This window comes from Pleurodeles waltl, chromosome 7 (assembly GCF_031143425.1).
Source record: "Pleurodeles waltl isolate 20211129_DDA chromosome 7, aPleWal1.hap1.20221129, whole genome shotgun sequence".
Classification (NCBI taxonomy): Eukaryota; Metazoa; Chordata; class Amphibia; order Caudata; family Salamandridae; genus Pleurodeles; species Pleurodeles waltl.
In genome coordinates, this window is record NC_090446.1 from 973,574,126 (window position 1) to 973,593,380 (window position 19,255).

The window sequence follows — 19,255 nt, forward strand, 5'->3', positions numbered from 1 at the left end:
AAGGAGGCAGGTATGCTTGGCAGTTTGAGAAGGTTTCACTGATGAGCATCGTGCAACGTTGGTGCTCTGGGCACTATGAAGAACTGGCATTGGTGAACCTTGTGAGAAGTTGGCACTCCTGGGCTCCATGAAGAAATAGCATTGTGGTGAATTGGCATATGTGCCAACGTGAGAAGTTAGCAATGGTGGGCACTGTGAGATGCAGGTAGTGGTGGGTAATGTGACAGGCTGGCACTGCGTTAGTGAGCACTGTGAGAACCTGGCATTAGTGAGCAGCATCAGAAGGCTGCACTGGTGAGCAGCGTGGGGTGTTAGTAATGATGGATAGCCTTGGTGTACAGCGTGGGGAGCAGGCAAGCATCCCATGCATACACAGAACCACACCAGGAGAATGGGCATTCTCATGCATCACTCCCAAAGTGCGGGAGGACCTCACCGCCAACATCAGAGCCTCTGCCTCTTTTCTTGAATTCTGTAAGAAGCTGACAACCAAGCTGTTCAATCAATTACCTTTCCACAGGCAGGGCTAAGCACACACACACCTGCAACGCGCCATCACTTGTGGGTGATAGTGTGCTTCACAAATACACATAACGTAACAGATGCAACTGTTTGACAACCTGGTACTGGTGAGCAAGTGCAAACTTTCACAGCTATCAGCAATGCTGTTCTTGCACATCCATAACAAGTAGAGCACTAAAATATAAAGAATGTTGATACTATTTTCTGTTCTTTCACTATGTCCTTGAATGGTGCTTTAGCACTTTGGTACCTGGCTACCAGTGATGTTGACTAACGTGACTGGAAATCAGATAATCAATATACAGAAGCACGGTTAACAGAAGCGCGCCACTATGTATTAATCATAAACAAGGTAACCTGCACGTACATCTATATGTAGCCAGTGCAGTTTTCGATATAGTCTTGTTTCCCCAAGATCAATCCATATAAATAATTATATGCCAAAAGGGTATCAATGTTTTGGTAAAATGATAATTCTTTATTTTCCTTCATGACATGCTTCCGTCAAAACAAGATGCACCTATTTCGTTGCTACTTAGCTTTTTTTCAGGGCCAATTAGTTGTAGGATGAAAGGTATAATAAGGCAAGCTTATCTCTAAATGGCCACAGATGGGGACACTTTGCATTGTGTGACTAGATTGATGCTGTATTATCAAAGATCTGTAATTGTTTCAAGAAAATTATTCAACTCATTTAGTAATAATTGTGTAATCAATAGGGAGACGCGGAGCTCGTGTTACTGACTTTTTTGGGTCCTATCATAGACTCTTATCCTAGTAATCAATGCTCACCTTTAGTTGTACTCAAGAATACCTGATCTGAATATTCTTCCACTGTGAGATCCTGACAGAGGTGGGATCTGTGACAATCTTGCAATAGTGGCAGTAAGGGGACCTGACCGTGCTTCAGAGGACTTTGTGCACTGGTGCTCTCAATCTGGCTTGTTTCACCAGCGTAATACCTGACTTCTGAGACCTCACATAGGCCAAGCCTCGCGTGTCATCATGAGACCAGAGGAGGCCTCATATAGGGCCTGATTACAGCTTTAACGGAGGGGGTTAATCCGTCCCAAATGTGACGGATATCCTGCCGGCCGTATTACGAGTCCATTATATCCTATGGAACTTGTAATACGGTGGGCAGGATATCCGTCATATTTGGGACGGATTAACCCCCTCTGCCAAAGTTGTAATCAGGCCCTTAATGTGTATTTTGCGCAGTTTTAGGCATCAACAAATACGGGGTCATTAAGAATCTAGGGCTAATAGGAAGTCATTCAGCCCACTGCCAGCAGGCTTCTAAATAACACCATCTTTCCAGACTAACATATTCAGTAAAACGAGGTATACCAATTATTAATATCCTTGTTTTACAACCCTTTGGCATACACATCAACACTTTTCGGGTGATATTCTTTAATAAAACTCAGTAATTACTCTGGCAGGACAATAGGTCGGTCAACAATGGACGTGTCCTAGGACTACCTACTGTGATAAACAATTACAACACTTTCTGCTGTGTTGCCATTTTATACTGTGGAAGCTCAGAGTTTTATCCTTTTGGCATTACACTGTTGTATGTCTGTTGGTATTTCTGAGGCATGCAAAGCATCACCATTTGCTTTTGGGCGATGGTGTTTTTGAGTTTTCTCTAGCTGTTGTGTTACTGGGCTATTTCTTACATATAGGTTAGTAACACAAACTTTAAAATACACAGAGGCTGTAACTATGGGCTGCTCCTGTGTGGACTCATAAGTGCCCATTTTTTACGCGTTGTTGCTCCTCTGTCACTCCACGGGGGACCCATCAGAACATATACTAGGACTGGTCGCATAATGCCCATTCCTGTGGGTTTCTTGCTCCTCTGATTCCCCAGAGCATGTACTAGAACTGGTTATTTAATGCCCATTGTCGACGGGTAGCTCCCTGATGTTCACTAGTGCACTCCTCAGAGCACATCCAATGGCTCACTCTTGTGGGTTGCTCCTCTGCCATTCCCGGTGGACTCCCCAGAGCAGAGACCGTAGTGCTCCATAGAGCACAAGGTTTAGAGATGAGAGGCTGCACCTCCTAACTCCTTTCACTCTGGCCACTTTTCCATATTCAGTGTGACTTACACTGTAAAATACAAACCAGTCCAAAGCTGGTAGGTGTCTACTGTCCCAACCGTCTCTAGTCTCACACTCTATGCCACAATCATGCTTATGCACAGCTAGACACTCACTGCAGCAGGATAGGGACAGTCTACGAACTCTGAAACACTTCCCACACAGGCCACACTCCATTAATGCACTTTTTATCCACCCACACAGTGGCATTTAATAGTTACACATTCTATGTCTCACTCTTTTTTGCTTCAATACACACCCAAGGCACAGCAACAAAAACATGAGAAGAGCACATCCTCTACCTCAGGCACACCATGAAATAATATCATCTTAGGCTGCATAGGAGACACACATTCTTCTATCCAAACACACCCACTGACTAACCTCCTACCCTTCAGCACATGTGCTTCGGAACCCCATTGCAGCATGGAGTCCTCGGAAAATGCGAATACAATAATTGCTTGTGGCATATCCAATTCTGCTGATATGAGGACAGAAGTAAACATTAAAGAATACACTTTTCCTTTGACTTGGGACACAAAACTTTAATTTTCTTGAGCCCCTACAAATGGGGATGAGAAATTTCCGCACACGAGAAACAAATTCTGACACTTACGAAATGTATGTGGACTGTCCAAATGATTATTGGGTCTCTAGAAACCTTAATTAATTTTCTTTGAAAGAGACAATGTTTAAGGATGTTTATTACTTGGTAGTGTTCTTTAGAAGCTGCAGTGGCAGACTGGCCAGTTAGGAATGGGGGGATTCCCAACAGGCCAGTAGGACTAGGGTAGCGTCATGACTCCATCTTGTGCTCTATGTGTGGTGGGTTTTACTCGCTGGGCTCATGTCACCCTTCCCTTATGGTGCCTCCCCAATCTGAGTACTCCAAGTCATGCTTGCTTCTCTAGTGGCATCTCTCAGCTCTGAGCTCTCTCTATGGTATTCTCTCTCCAGAGAAGTCTGAACCATTGATCCTCCTGTTTTGTAGCTATGCAGGTTTCAGCTACTTTGCTCCTGCAGATATCAAGTCTGTGTTGTCTGTGTTGGGATAGTCACGCTTCCACTGTGAACTATTGGGTTGTACCATCATGCACTTGGGTTCTGTTGTAATTGTTATAGTGTCAATTACTTTTTGCACCTGCTACCTGTTAGGCCCAGTTCAGTTCCTATGTAACGTGATTTTCTCCCAGGTTCATTGGAACATTCCATGCCCTTCTGGAACATTCTTGGTTTCCTGAATAAATACTCCATTTTGAACTTGAGTCATGGCTTGACCTCAAGCCTGTTCCCGACATGCGCAAGCATCAGGCACTCAACTTCCAGCATTCCAGTCATGCGCAAGTCTCTTCCCTGCAATAATTTCCTGATTTGTCCAGAGCTTCCAGCGCTTTGGCCTTCCAAGCCTTCCTGATGACTCTGTGATTCTGCCGCCCGCGACACTTCCAATATCTTCCTTCATAAGTTATGATTCCCTCTCTTCTTGAGCTTCTTGCATCGGAACAGGAAATTTTCTGCTGTCTTTGAATTTCGGTTTCAGAATTATTAAGGCTATGTACTTAACTTTCAGGTTACTGCGCACTAATATATAGATTAGCAATATTTCAAGATTTAACTCCCTGAAGACGCAAGCCCATTTTGGATTTTGAACATTGTGGGAGTATTCAACCCTCCTGTTGAGGCTCAATTCTCTGGACTCTTTCATTGTAGCACACTGAACACTTCATATATAACCTGAAAGTTTGTCATTGTGTTTATGGGCAAGTTGTATAGAATACCTTGGAATAAGTACTTACAGACCAAAGATGTATTTGTTTAGAATTGGAAACCCAGTATGTTCCGGAATTCTGGAAGATCACCATTTGTTCTTGAATTGATTGCTGCTCTCTTTCATGCAAAGTTTATGATGATGCCTGTAAGTGTACCAGAAGGGAAAACTATTGTTTGAGATTCTAAGTAGGGAATCCATAGGTAACATTGTCGTTTTTTGTTTGCAGTGTAGAGCATCCTCACAGAGGATATTGAGGTCCAGAGAGTCCCAACCTTCTAGGCAGTGGGCAAGGCAATCTAGAAGTTCCCACAGTGACGTGGGTTTATCTTTTTCTTGTTTTTTCCCATCCCCTTTTCCCATTTGGGGGCTGTCGGTGGAACTAGGGAGTCGTTACTTGTTATGCTGTGCAGTCCCAGCTGGGATTGGAGGCCCAGCATCGCCTCTGCGGTTGGAACCAGGTGTGTGTGTGACAGGTAGAGTCAATCATATGCCAGCCTGAGTACTGTGCCAAGCCCTTGGAAGCACATTTGAAATTATGTACCCAGCACCAGCATCAGGTGCTTACTGGAAGTATTGTTTCCAGTTCTGGGTTGTACATCCATCTCTGGCAGCCTTTTCTAGTGCATTTTGTCCAGTAGTGCTGTCTAGATTTTGAGAATTGTGGCCAATTTGGGCCAAATACGGAGATGTGAAAGCCACCTGGTGAGTACTGTATCCAAATCAAAAGACCTCAATCCTGCGCATTGTACTATTTTCTAAAGGACGGTTCTGGAGAGTTACACCATCTTGTATGAGTGCTGTCTGTAATCTTTTAGTTACCTCAGAGTGCAAGCTAAGGAATCAGTAAATGTATAATCAAAAGAAGAAAAGCTGTGAAAGGGCAGAACATGAACAATCAGGTAGGCTGGGTGCCCGTGGCTGACATTGTGCAGTTGTGGCCCATGGTAGTCCGGGGGTTCTGGTAGAACGATGTGGAGTGATATATTGTATATATTATAGGCATGTTCACATCACGAATATTGCACAGAGCATGTGTTCATTTCAGAAAACGAATTCTGGAGTATTTTTCCAGATTTTAAGGGTTTCTTTTGGAGGACTGTGGCCAGTTCTGGAGCCACATGTAGTACTTATCAAGTTCTAGAGCCTTCCTCAGGAGTACGATGCCGAGGTGGGTTAGAGAGTATTGTTTTCAGCTGTGAATGTATGTTCTGAAATATGTGCAGATAGAAGGAATGCACTCTCCTAGCTCCAAGAGCCCCAGTAATATAAGGGGAATTCGCTTACCGGGAGATTCGAAAGTGCACGAACACACCAGCGCATGCACTGTATGTAGGCCTCCATCTCGCACGAACAAACCACGACAGGTGGACAGACGTTTTTGGAGAGCAGCAGATGGAGGCGTGGAGCATGCGGTCTGGGTTTGGAACACTGTTCATTTATCACCACTGTTGAGTGTGGGGAGGGGCCATCACTTACAAGAGAAGAAGCCTTGAGGCAGACATGATGCACTCCCCTCGAACAATGTAATACATTGCATATTACAATCTAGGCATCTGCTAAAGTGGTTTATGTTGTGACGATTTTTGTGTCTATTTTTAATAAGATGTTCAACCAAAACTAGTATGCAAGATTTAAATTTCTGATATATGTCTAGTAACTGTTACGAGTTGTTTCCTTGTGTAAAGTCGTTGCAATATGAAATCTGTGAATATATAGTATTTTTCTCAAGTTGATTCTGCTGTACTGTGGTTACAAAATGGATTTAGACATTTGCATGCACCCTGTATCTGTATTTATTGCTATGGTTGCTTTTAATAACTAGATTTATGGGACCACCTTCATTTTCACTCCATGTTGTGTATACAGGGGTGTGCAAAAACCCCGGCAAGTGCATGGGTTATAAAGCGACAGGTGGCACACCCCATAATTTACACCCACATTTCTCAGTAATGGGTAGTCTTTGATATTCTCACTAGTCAGCACTACACAGAGGGTGTAATTCCTGATAAAAATACAAAATGTTTTTAGACAGGTTTACATAAATACCCAGCCTCACCAGGTGAATGGGTGGGCCCACCTCGGCACTGATGCCACCGATGTAGGCGGAAATAAGCAGGCTCATGGGGAAATTGCTCATTCGGCCATTTAACAATCCCACTTCACCCACAACAGCAGAGAGCAATTAGTCTCAGTAACAAAAAATTATCCCTTTTCCACCCATGCTCTTCTGCCTAGGAGAGGAAAAATACTGTCTGCCCAGGCAGTAATGATGGGCCAGCCTAGACAGACATTTTTCTTCATGGATGACCAGACAAGTGAGGCGATGTGCGGACACGCTGTTGAAATAGGAGCTGTGGAATTCACAGCACTTCCTAAACAGCCCACTGCAGAAAATGAGAAATGAGGAAAACAGTGTTTTCATTAAAACACATTTGAAGTCTGTTTGCAAAATCAGATGGAACCTGTAGTTTTGGTCTGTTACGGATCATAATTGTTAAAAATAAACGGGATGCAGCATCTACAAATGCATCTACCAACTCTGTCACTGTCAGTTGCCAAGATCTTAAAAGAGGAACATTCTGGAAGATGAAGAATTACATTTTCATCCCCCCATTATTATGATTTTCAGGAAGCGCCACGAGGGTATATACTATGTTTAAAATTATTTATTTTGTGTTTGAATGGCAGTGTGGCCAAATGCTACAAAAGAGGTGTAGTTTGCTGATATCTTACCTTTTTGTTTGCATCTCTATTTCCATTTTTAGGTTGAGCATAGCAGCGCGTAAACTCTGCTTTTCTGACCTGTTTAATGTATCTTTGGGGTTTTACCACACCCACATCACTTTCATTCATTCCTGGGCTTGCCTTGCAAAAGCCCCTTGATGTCATTGGTAAATGCTTTACGTTAGTCCCGCCTTGGGGCAGTTTTGCAGACTGACCCTATTACATGGATTATTGCACGATTGACGATATGTTTTACTGTGAAGAAACTACTTTTTTCTTTTGTGTCTCTCCTCCGCGCTCAAGGCTGCCATGGCGCTTAGAAGTTTCATACAGCGCAAACTCGATCGGAGGTATTGGAGCGCTTTTCATAACTACCAGTTACTTCACATTGTTTCTTTTGTCTCTCCTTCGCGCTCCGTGACGTCCATGACGCTTTGAAGTTTCATAGAGGGAAAACTTGTTTATTTACCCTTAAAGGGAGTCTATGCTCCTTCCCCATCTCTTTCTAAAATATTTCAGTGTCCATCTTTACACGTATCTGCAATCCAGGTTGCGATTTATTTAAGATTTAGTGTGAAATCGCCTCCCTCTAGCAGGCTTTGTAGAGTTGGCAGAAAACTTCGGTTTAAAAACATGTAGCGCTTCAAAACCTCTTGTCGCCGTCTCTTACCTTAGCCAAAACAGCGCACTGTCAACCCCACCCTCTCAGCCATCGCAGATCTGTCTCAGTTCACTTCCCCACCTTTACCACCTCCGTCTCCCCTCATTACCAGAACAAATATTTTTTTTCATTGAGTACAGCCAGCATTCGACAACCTCTTCTCTCCCATAGCTCTTTCAAGCCCCCTTTCCTCCACTGTCACATAAAAAGAATTCAGAGTCATCCTATGTCACGCGCACAACATAACTGACAAATATGTCGCCACCAACGCCTCTCTGATAATGCACACAAGACGTTTCACAATAAAGACAATCGTCAGCATGGTCCAGCCTGAACAATTCATAAACTACCAAATACCCACCCTTCCAATGACATACCGTGACCTTTAAGTGAAGATGGGATGCAGAAGAGGGGCAAATGAATGTTTAAAAGCCCAAGTGATGAGCAGTGTGTATGAGGGTTGGGAGGGGTGAAGGTGAGATTAAATTACAGCAGGTGGTAGCACAACTGGATACACTGAAGTAATAATGCCGTTTTTAAGGATAGAAGTAATTGTTTCTTTTTTGTTTGTTGCACGTAAAATCTGTATCTGCACCTCCTAATGTAGATTTTCCTAGTTTATGACGGAAAGTCTTAATTTTATTAAAGACACGGAGGCGAGTATTATGCGTTTCTTTTCTTGCTTTATTTAATGAGCAGCAGTCAAGAAACTACAAATCCCATAAGGCTTAACATCTGTAGCCAATGGGATTAAAAAGATAGTTCAAAACACACAGAACCAATAGTAATTACGATATGGCATTATGACGTCACTTGACTGCAAGCAGCCCTCTTTTCTTGCAAATGAAGTCAGTTAACTGTGAACAAAGGAAACAACAAGCAAAGAATAAACAGAGCCATGAGGAAAGCAAAAACATCAGAGAAAAAGTCCAGGAGCTTGCAGAAGCGAGGGTGGTCCGGCCAAACCGACAGGGATGATCCAAGTCCTGAAGGGAACGAAATGTTTGGATGACCTGACGGGATCTGATTAGGACGTTGTCTGAGTGGTTGAAGCCGGAACTAGAGAAAGGGAGGGAAAACAAAGTTATACAAGAGGTGGGATAATACTCGCCTCCGTGTCTTTAATAAAATTAAGACTTTCCGTCATAAACTAGGAAAATCTACATTTTATGTCAAGACCGGAGGCTCCTATTATGCGAGTTTAAAGCATATTAATCACGTTGAAAGAAGCATTATCAATTGGTTTGCAATAAAACACTTTAAAAGTATTATCATTGGACCAATCCGCAGATTTTAGAATATCCTCCAAACGGGAACCCGCCCAAAAGGCTTTGGAAGCCATAGCCCCCCTAGAGGAATGAGCTCCAAACTTGGAAACATCAATACCAGCCAAGGACATAATCAGTCTTACCCAACGTGCTAGTGTAGCAGAAGAAACAGGGTTATGGGGTTTTCTGAAAGATATGAGAAGTTGGGAGGAGGATGTTCTCAAATCTGCGGTTCTATGCTCATAGACTTTGAGACATTGTCCTACACACAATTTTGGTTGAAGCGGAAAATAGGGATAAAAGACTGATGACAAATTCGTCTTAGTGCGTCTTACAACCGAAAACAACACACCCGACGGGGTGAATTGACGGCTGGAGACGTCCAAAGCCTTAACATCTGATAACCGTTTAATAGAAACTAAACATAATAACATTGTTAATTTAGCAGATAAAAGCTTTAATGATAAACTTGAATTATCTGGTAATGCAATCAAATATTTCAAAACAATATTAACATCCCACAAGTGGTTGTATTTTGGTAACGGAGGTTTAGAAAATTTTACTCCCTTCAATAATTTACAGACCAACGGGTGCTCGCCTACTGGTTTCCCGTGAACATGAATATGGTTGGAAGAGATAGCAGATCTGTAAAGATTGATAGTGCGAAATGCTTTACCTTTGCTAGCTTCCGAGGCTAGAAAATTTACGACAAAAATAACATCTGCTGAAAAGGGATCAATTTGTCTTCCCACACACCAGCAATCCCATAGAGACCAGGCCGCCTTATAGGCTTTTTTGGTGCCTGGGGCCCAGGAGCTTGAGATGTAATGGGAAGCTTCTGCCGAAATGACAGGGGAAGACTGGGGATTCCTGATATTTTCCAAGCGGATAAGGTTAGGATATTGTTCAGAATAAGGGGGTGAGCACGGTGAAGAGGGTCTAGCAGCAGATCCGGAAAGGATGGAATTAGCAAGGGAAAATCTATTGACATTTCTAAAAGAGTGGGGAACCAAATTTGAGATTGCCAAAACGGGACGATAAGAGAGAGAGAGGCGTGTTGACGTCTGGCCTGAGCCAGAACCCTGTTGATCATTATGAAAGGAGGAAAGGCATAGTTGAGGGAAAACGACCAGTCTTGAGAGAAAGCATCTGATGCTAAGGCTAAGGGATCTGGGCGCCAGCTGTAAAATTGGGGAAGTTGTGTGTTGAGTCGGGATGCAAAAAGGTCTATGGAAAAAGGGCCCCATAAGGATTGAATGCTGTGAAACACGGAAGGATGAAGTCTCCAATCGCTGGAGTCTCGAAGGTGACGAGAATGCCAATCCGCCACTGTGTTGAGAGTCCCAGGAAGATACTCTGCATGTACCGAAAGATGGTTTGAGAGGCAAAACTCCCAAAAGCTCTTGGCTAGATCTGCCAAAGGTTTGGATCGTGTGCCCCCAAGATGGTTTATATATCTGACTGCAGATATGTTGTCCATCCTGAGCAGGATTGCACAATGTACTTTGTTCTTTGCAAGACTTCTGATTGCAAAGGAGCCTGCAAGCATCTCTAAACAATTGATGTGCAATTTGGACTCCTCGCTTGACCATGTACCTCCAGTCGAGATGGGTCCACAGCGGGCCCCCCAGCCTTGATGACTTGCATCGGATTCTAACACAAGATCTGGGGCTGATGGAAAAATACTTCTCCCGTTCCAAGCAGCTAAATGGTCTATCCACCATTGAAGCTCCGTGCGAGACTCTATGTCCAAAGGAACGAGATCGGAATACGAAAGCCCCTTTCTCAGGTGTTGAATCTTTAATCTTTGAAGGGCACGATAATGAAGGGGACCCGGAAAGATTGCTTGGATGGAGGAGGAGAGAAGACCTACAACTCGGGCTAGAGTTCGGAGGGAAATGAGGGAATTTCGGAGAATTTGTAGAATTTCTGATTTTATGGATTTTATTTTTGACGATGGTAGAAGAAGGGACGCTGAGAGGGAATTGATTTGAAACCCTAGAAATTCTACGACTTGGGAAGGGATAAGAAGGGATTTTTCTCTGTTTATTATGAAACCCAATTGCTCCAACAGAGAGCAAGTCGTTTGCAGGTGGAGTATGAGAGTCTGAGGCGATTGACTTAGGATGAGGATATCGTCTAGATAAATTAATAATCTTATCCCTTGAGCTCTTAGAAAAGCTACCACGGGTTTCATGAGTTTTGTGAAGCACCATGGGGCCGACGATAGACCGAAGGGCAGAGAGGTAAAGTGATACATTTTGTCTAACCATTGGAATTGGAGAAATTTTCTGTATTCTGGATGAACCGGAACGACTAAGTAAGCGTCCCGTAGATCCAATCTGACCATCCAGTCGTTCTGGAGGAGAATATCTCTGAGATGGAGGATTGTTTCCATTTTGAAATGCCGGTATACTACAAACCGGTTGAAATGTTTTAGATTGATGACTGGACGCATCTTTTTGTTTTTCTTTTGAACAAGAAAAATTGGGCTGATAAAACCTGAAGGAAGGGGAAGAGTGGGCGCAATCGCTTGTTTGCGTAACAATGTGTCTACCTCTAGGGAAATTAGATGAACCATTTCTGTAGAAAATTGGGGAGGAGGTTGGAAAAAAGTTTGGACAGGAGTAGAATAAAGTTCTATTTTGTAACCTAGAACTGTGTTTAACACCCAAGCATCTTTTGTTATTGCATGCCAATTTGACAGAAAATGGGAAATACGACCTCCTGTCGGGAAAGAATCGACAAAGAGGCTTACCTGTTGGGTTGGTGGCTCTGGAATGTCTGGTCGACCTGGCACGGTATCCTCTGCCACGTTGGGGGTAGAACTGAGGTCTAAAGTCCTGCTGATATGAGCTGTAATAACCTCTGGAGCCTTGATTGGTGAATCCGCGGCCGGTAAAGCGACCCCTGCCTCTACCGGCCCTGGCAAAAACCCGCTGGTGAAACATTTTTCTCATGGACTGTTGGGCTTTGGTTAACGAGGTGAAAGTAGCAACATATTTGCCGAGGTCCTTGATAAAGGAGTCTCCAAAAAGCTGTCCATCCGATTGGAACTGAGGTTGAACGGTTGCCAATTTGACGAGTTTGGGATCAAGTTTAATAAGTAGACCTTTACGTCTCTCGTGAATAAAGGAAGAATTTGCATTTCCCAAAAGGCAGAAACAACGCTGAATCCATAAAGATAACTCTTCTGGGTCCAGAAAGGACCCGTCTAGTCTGGCTGATTCCACAAGATCGAAAATTCTAGTAAGAGGCCCAGTAATATCTAAGAGTTTATCTTGGCAAGAGGACCAAGCTTTATCTACGCCCTTGCGCGGGTCCTTGCCTTGTTTGGTGAAGAAAGTCAACATTTGTTCATCAATAGTAGGAGTGATAGTGGCTTTGTTGGAAAGTACGGGACGAGGACATTCAGACTTTAATTTGGACCTGGTTTGTTTGTCTAGTGGAGAAAATAGTTTTTGTGCCACATAACGACCCACATGGTCCGCTGGAAACCACTCCGTGGAATTGGGATGATGAATTTGAGAGGGATCGAACATAGGAAAACCCTCTGAGTCAAAGAGAGAAGGGGTAGCAGAGGTTATTTTTGGTTTCTTTGGAGGAATGGAAAAGGACTCATCATCGTCTTTGTCAGATAAATAAGAATCTGAATCTACATCAGGCATATCTTCGTCTGTATCTTGAATAACTGGAGAAATAACCGGGAGAACATTGCGTTCTTTAGATTTTCGTTTTAGAGAAGATTTTGGCGCCATATTGTTATACTCCTTGGCAGGAGCCTTGTGAGGAACCGCGTCCTCTGGCATACGTGAGAAGGACTCACTTTCCATATGCGTCCCCATATCTGGCTTCGCTGGTGGACGCGTACTGCATTCCCCCGCAGTCTGGGCCGATTTGGAAATTAAGTTAGAAAGGTTATTCTCCAGATTTTTTGATAATTTTTGTAATGAGGAAGAAACTGCCTGATGGACAGAGCTTCTGATGAAATCACAAAGTTCATGTCTCATGTCTTCCAGTTCAGAGGAAACACTCTGTTCCATAGAGGAATTGCCAGGTTCCATTATGTCTTTAAAGACAGTAAAATATGTAGAAATAAAATAGAATTGAAAAAATTAATTTTGAAAAGTCAGGAGACCAAAAGCGAGAAAAAACGGAGTTTTAGATAATAAAGAAGAATGCCGTCAGAAGCGCTCTGATATACGACGTCTCTGCCTCAGGAGCAAACCGAGTGACGGTTGCTGCCTGAGGCAAAAGAATGTTCGGAATTTTTGAACGCGCGCGCCGTGCGTCTAAAGTAAACAAAGCCGGCGTCAGCTGGAGCGCACGGCTGGAAACCCTCTGAGAGAGGGCCGGAAGAAATGTAAACAGACGGCAGTTGCCGTGAGCTGGAAAGGCATGAAAGGAATGCCTAAAAGCGGAACGCACGCGACGCGTGCTGAAATTCAGAAATAAATTGAGAGCTGACGGGCTCAGCTCCAAACAACAAAAATACAGTTGACGAGTGGTCGGAGTCGGATATAAACATGCGGCAACTTGCCGTCTAACATGACAAAGGCCAAAATACAGTATTATTTACAAACCAACAGCATTAAAATATCAGATAATGTATTAACAAGGAGAAAAGAAAATGCGACTTATCTCGACTGCAGCAGCAAGAAAAGAGGGCTGCTTGCAGTCAAGTGACGTCATAATGCCATATCGTAATTACTATTGGTTCTGTGTGTTTTGAACTATCTTTTTAATCCCATTGGCTACAGATGTTAAGCCTTATGGGATTTGTAGTTTCTTGACTGCTGCTCATTAAATAAAGCAAGAAAAGAAACGCATAATAGGAGCCTCCGGTCTTGACATAAAATTCTAACCTAGGATGACATTTTAGCACTTTCGTGATCTGGAGACGCTTGTTGTCTGCTTCTGGGATTTCCATCAATTGGTTGTGTGTGTGTGTTTGGTACACGTTTAGAAACATATAGTTTATGAAGGTTTCTACATGGTTATTGAGAAAGTAAAATTAGTTTCGACAAGAAAAACATCTTTGTAATGTGTAATGTTAATTGACCAGTATGACAAAGGACTCTACCATTTTTTTAAAGCTGGGTGGTGGAATATTCGTTGCCCAGCTATGCTGTTTTGAGAAAGACATAACTAGCTGGGTATAACGTTGTGATGCAATGTTATGTCATGTATGATGTAGTAAAGCAGGCTGTGTAATGTCAAGCAAGCAGTTCTAATGTATGACTTCCGGCAAGGGCAGTGGGGGAGGTTACACTGTGAAAATAATGCCAGTGATATATGCTTTGCCATTTTTGCCTCTTACACATGATGCATATATTTCATAATGCTGTATGGGATACTACTTTTTATGATTGTTTATCAGTAGGGAATGCAAGGGGTTACAGCTATTGCTTTGTAGGCATTCTGTCATTTAGTCTAATATGGCACTGAGTAAACATGATAGATAAAAGACCACCAATTATTAAAACCTGCGAGTTTCCTTTTTTCTGTGTTTATGTTTAATCCATTAGCACCAACAAGATTTGATTATGTAACACTTTGTAAGAAATAATAAATATGAGGACCAGCTAAATGTGAATGATCTGGAATATAGAGTTGTTTGTTTCATATAAACTCCCTACTTCGAAGGTAAATGGAAGTGCTTTAGTTATATGCATGGCCACTGGAATTATGTGGCAGGAAAAGACCAAATTGTGAGGCAGGGTTGACCAACTTATGTGGCAAGAAATGTACAGTTAGCAATTTACAACACCAATAGCTCTAACGCACGTAAATGTGAGACCTATTGGATTGCAAATGCTTGATTCATTTGTAGTTAGTTAGTACCTCTGCTATCCTGAGAGGCTAATGACCATAAAGTTTTGAGACAACCGCTGGCCCAGGGGTTCTCTCTGTACATTGAAAGGAACCTCCATGACAATATTTTTTTCAGTGTACCAAAAGTTTGGTGGACAGCTGTTGGTTTTGACAGCTATTCGCCAAACCTTTTAAAAAAAAGTATGGGAGCAGGAGTTTGTTTCTGAAAAAGAAAAACACTAATTCCCCCCACACCCTGTATGTCATTGTTTTCTTTATTCTGTCGGTGAGGACCGTACACAGTCCACCCTAAATAGGGCCAGTGGTTCATGCCCTTCCTCCTCTGACAGCCCCTTCTATGTCAGGCTGACAGTGGAAGTTTTTCACGGACAGAGCCAATGAGGTCTCTATCAACAGAAAATATAAAGGCGGCCCATCGCTAAATGAGGAGGGTAGACCATGTACAGGCACACAGTGCATATTCTGGAACGTGCTTGCTTCAACTGCTACACCGAGAGGGAATTTCAGGTTTCATAACACTGCAAGTCTACCTCACAGCATATCCAGTGTTCAGTTTGTTTACAATCACTTTCTTAGTTTGTCAACTTTCAGAGTAGGAGAAGTAAAAAGATTGTCTAATAAAACAATTAGTAAACCATTTATTCCATCTACAAGTTTACTCTGACCAAGAACTTGCTGATAGTGGAACGAACTGCAGTAGAAGCACCATTACTGGCAATCCACTGTATATATAAACTGGCCGAGAAAACTGAGGCATAACTAGGGTAACCTTCTTACGAGTGATGGTTTCCATTTGTGCACCTCCGCAGCAAAGGCTCCTGAAGGCATCTGTGAAAATCACCAAGGGGTGTGCGACATTAACTTAGCACCTCCCAGTAATCTGTGCAAGGATAGTAAAGTAGCAGGGAGAAGAAATGCCCGGGGATTTATTTCCGTTCTGTTGGAATACAGGCTACTTTTAAATGATCACACATGTATTTTTTGAATCACGAAAATACCAGTGCACATCTGAATTATGTGCCAATTATTATAAGAACACCAAAAACTATAATGCCTCACACAGTTGGAACCAATTTTACAGCTTAAGAAACCAATCACATGTTTTTTCTAAGCCATGAAATGATGCAACCGGATGTCAGCTCTCCCCCCACACACTCCTCCGACTACTACAACTTCACCAACCAAATCATACTCCTGCATTGTCCTCCTCTTACCAGATAACCTGACAAGAAGTAGGGGATGGGCTGGTAATTCAGTCTAGTGGGTGGGGACAAGTGTTTCTATCTTAACACAATTGTTTGTAAAATGATGGGACGAAGACTGTTGGCGGATCCAACCTGCATTTTACACTCATTTAAAAGGTCTGACCAGCATGTTAACGTCATCGAAATGCTGTAAATGGAAGAGAGAGAGGTCACAGATGGAATATTGTGCATGTCCTCTGGGATGAAAACATGTTTATGTTCAAATACAGACAAAGAGAGCTAGCTATCCCTGTGGCAATTGTTCCAATGGAAGGAAAAGTTGTCGCAAAAATAGATTACTCTGCAGCAATAAATACGTTTATGGCTACTAACTCTAGCAGAGTGGTCTCTGTGCAGACAGTGATGCTAGAAAATGAGGATCAATCCCTGTTTGGAGTTTTTTGTTCTTTTTAGGAAGTGTGCTATGCTCACATACTACATACGTACTTGAATTGTAAGCTAATAAAAGAAGAATTGTTTGTTTTGGAGTGATTCAACGTGGTCACAGACCTACTTTCACCCAACTTTATACCCAGTCAAGAGAACACTCTCTGGTTTAGGTGGCTAGTGGATGGCTGCACATTTCAATCAAACAGTTCGGCCGGGACACCACATTCCCTATAAACTGGCCTGCAATTTTAGTATAAACACCTGGGGTATTTGGCATTGGAGATTATCAAAATATTGAAACAGAGAATCAGCTTCTTAACTCCAAAGGTACCACTATCCTTCATATAAACAAAGATTCCTCGACTCATTCTTGGATCAGTTAATCACACCCGGCACCACAGCCTGCAACCTAGAAGACACCTTGGACTCAAAAATTCACAGTGGAAGTCAAGATCATATCAGTGGTCGGCACACCTAACCACTTTCATTAGCTACTCCGAGGTACACCAGCTTCAACTGCACAGAGAAGCACTCAGTATGAATGGCAACTACCATCAAACCTCCTCTCAATTATGATTGACTCTGCCTTGGGCTACAAGAACAACAAATCTCCTGCCAACAAGTAGTCTAGTACTCTAGAATAGGCCTACTGGCAGCAAAGAAACTCTGGGACTACATCACTTTGGCCATGAACGCACTTGAAAACCTAGGCCCTATGAAAAGGCCTCTATCTCAACAAAGACCCCCAAAACACACTAGAAACAATATCCATAACAACACCTATGGATACTTCGTGGGATCATCAAACCAAGGTCTGCTCCAGGTCCTTAGCTCAGGGGTTAGACACTGAGCCATGCAAAGACGGTGGCTAGATACTGCACTCCATATAGCTGTCCACCAGCACTTATACTCCGCCTTTCCGAATCATCCGTGCAAGACAAATCTCATCTTGGTTTACACATTATTCATTCAATATTTTGAGTGACTTTGTGCTGAAATTAAAAATGATTCATATTTTCCTGACCTCTTCTGCCTGAAGGCTATTTGTGTGTGTATTCCCTTTCAACAGGCAGCTAGAAGCTTCGTTCATTACCCTGGGTCAAAATAATACTGCTTATTAAAAATATAAAAAGAGTACACAAAAGACTTCATGATAGGGGAGTATCGCTTCTTCGCAGGTTCACGTTTGTTCGTACCTGCTTCATAATATGTATGAATACATTTTGCAGCACGCGCGCAGGGCCTTGTAAATGTACATGCTACTCCGAGCTTTTCTTCGCAAAAATGCAAAATAAAGTCGTAGAAAGAAAGACAGGTAAGAGGGGAAGGCTACAATATCTATCCATGGCGGTACTTTCAGAGAGCGGCCCTGGCACGTTTCTGCCATGTGTGATGTGACCTGCTCGTCGGTGCCAGTATTTATGAACTCTTACGCGCAATTCCCTTTTTTTGCTGAAGGGGCGCTACCAACCTCCTTGTGATAAAAGGCAAAAGATGAAATTATTTTGGACGGTGAACTTTTGATTTTCGGTTTGGCCCTAGGGGGCATGAAAATTCTAATTATAAATTAAACGCGTTTCCCATATGTCCACTAGAGGACGAGGTAGACCTTTGATCATGTATGTCCAGAAGCTGGCTGTTGATTGTGAACTGCCTCGCCTACAACCAGCACCACCTTATTCCCAAACAAGCACTTCTCGCCCATCTAACCAAGCACAAAGGACAGGATGCAACTCTTTTCAATAAGCAATACCTGAGCTTCTTGCCGTTTTAGCCTGAAATATATATATTTTTAAAGGCATCTTTCTGTTTATTTGCTAAGGGTTTTAGCAGGTGTGAAACATCTATCTAGGAAGTCTAAGCAAAAGGCTGCTCTTTGGTGAAGAATTGAAGGCATGTTGTATTTCTCATTTTTCAATGTAGAAGATGGGGTTTGCTCAAAGAATTTAGGATAAGATTGATAAAATAAATTGCATACTACTAGCATTGTACTTAACGCCTGCCTCAAGACACTTATTGGCCAGGGATGCAAGGAGCTAGATTGTGTTTTTGTTGGCGTTCTTGAAATACTTGGTAAGACATGGCAAGCTACCTTTCGGTGAGTGGAACAGGCCAGGTGAAGTCTTCTTTCAGAAACAAAGCCCATCACCAGTTCATTTCAGCTAGATAAGCATTGGTGCCAGGATGCAGCCCACATGTAGTGTGTTCGAAAGCAACGCTTAACTTTGCTCTTCTCCCAGTAGGAGCAGCCATCCGCTAAATCAGAAGGTATTTAGAAGGGCTTTGGAAGGATGGACACACGATTGGTGCATAATAAATAATGTGTGCCGATGCTACTGCCAGCCTTAGAACTGACTCTTGGGCACAGCCTGAGTGTATGGTCTCAGCAGAGGTTGCTGCATAGTAAGATGTTACTTCGCTGGTCCTGCACAGCAGGGCTAGTCTACTTTCAGACAGTAGTGCTGTGCTGCTTTTGGCGAATACCTAGATTTTCTGCGGCTCATCGTTCAATTCTCACCCCACACACCACCCCACACACGTAACCCACCTCTGATGACGCTAAGTTTTGGCTTCCCCCAGGCATCCAATAGAATGCTATCAACAATAATACCAAACACCCTCCATGCACACAACATGGCACCAAAGCCATGTAGTTGGCAAAGTCCTGCCAAATCAATGACACTGTCATGTAACACACACAGAAAACATGGAGAGAAGACTAGCAAGAACAA

The 19,255-nt window shown here is 42.9% G+C and overlaps 2 protein-coding genes across 4 annotated transcripts in view; both read right to left on the reverse strand.

Annotated features, from left to right (window-relative positions):
- The window catches only part of AATK (apoptosis associated tyrosine kinase), a 407,310-nt gene that overhangs the window by 164,865 nt on the left and 223,190 nt on the right, over positions 1-19,255 (reverse strand). The window lies entirely within an intron of this gene.
- LOC138245811 (uncharacterized) lies at positions 8,450-13,184 on the reverse strand. The gene is made up of 2 exons (XM_069199740.1): positions 11,813-13,184; positions 8,450-8,845 (listed from the first exon to the last, which is right to left on the reverse strand). The coding sequence occupies exons 1-2, from the start codon at positions 13,116-13,118 to the stop codon at positions 8,814-8,816; spliced, it is 1,338 nt and encodes a 445-aa protein (XP_069055841.1). The 5' UTR covers positions 13,119-13,184; the 3' UTR covers positions 8,450-8,813.

Bases quoted from the DNA above. Each gene is read 5' to 3' on its own strand.
- LOC138245811 (XM_069199740.1), bottom strand. From the start codon at position 13,118: ATGGAACCTGGCAATTCCTCTATGGAACAGAGTGTTTCCTCTGAACTG. The intron at 8,846-11,812 runs GTAAGCCTCTTT...CCCTTTCTCTAG, and splicing joins CAGAGCCACCAACCCAACAG to TTCCGGCTTCAACCACTCAG.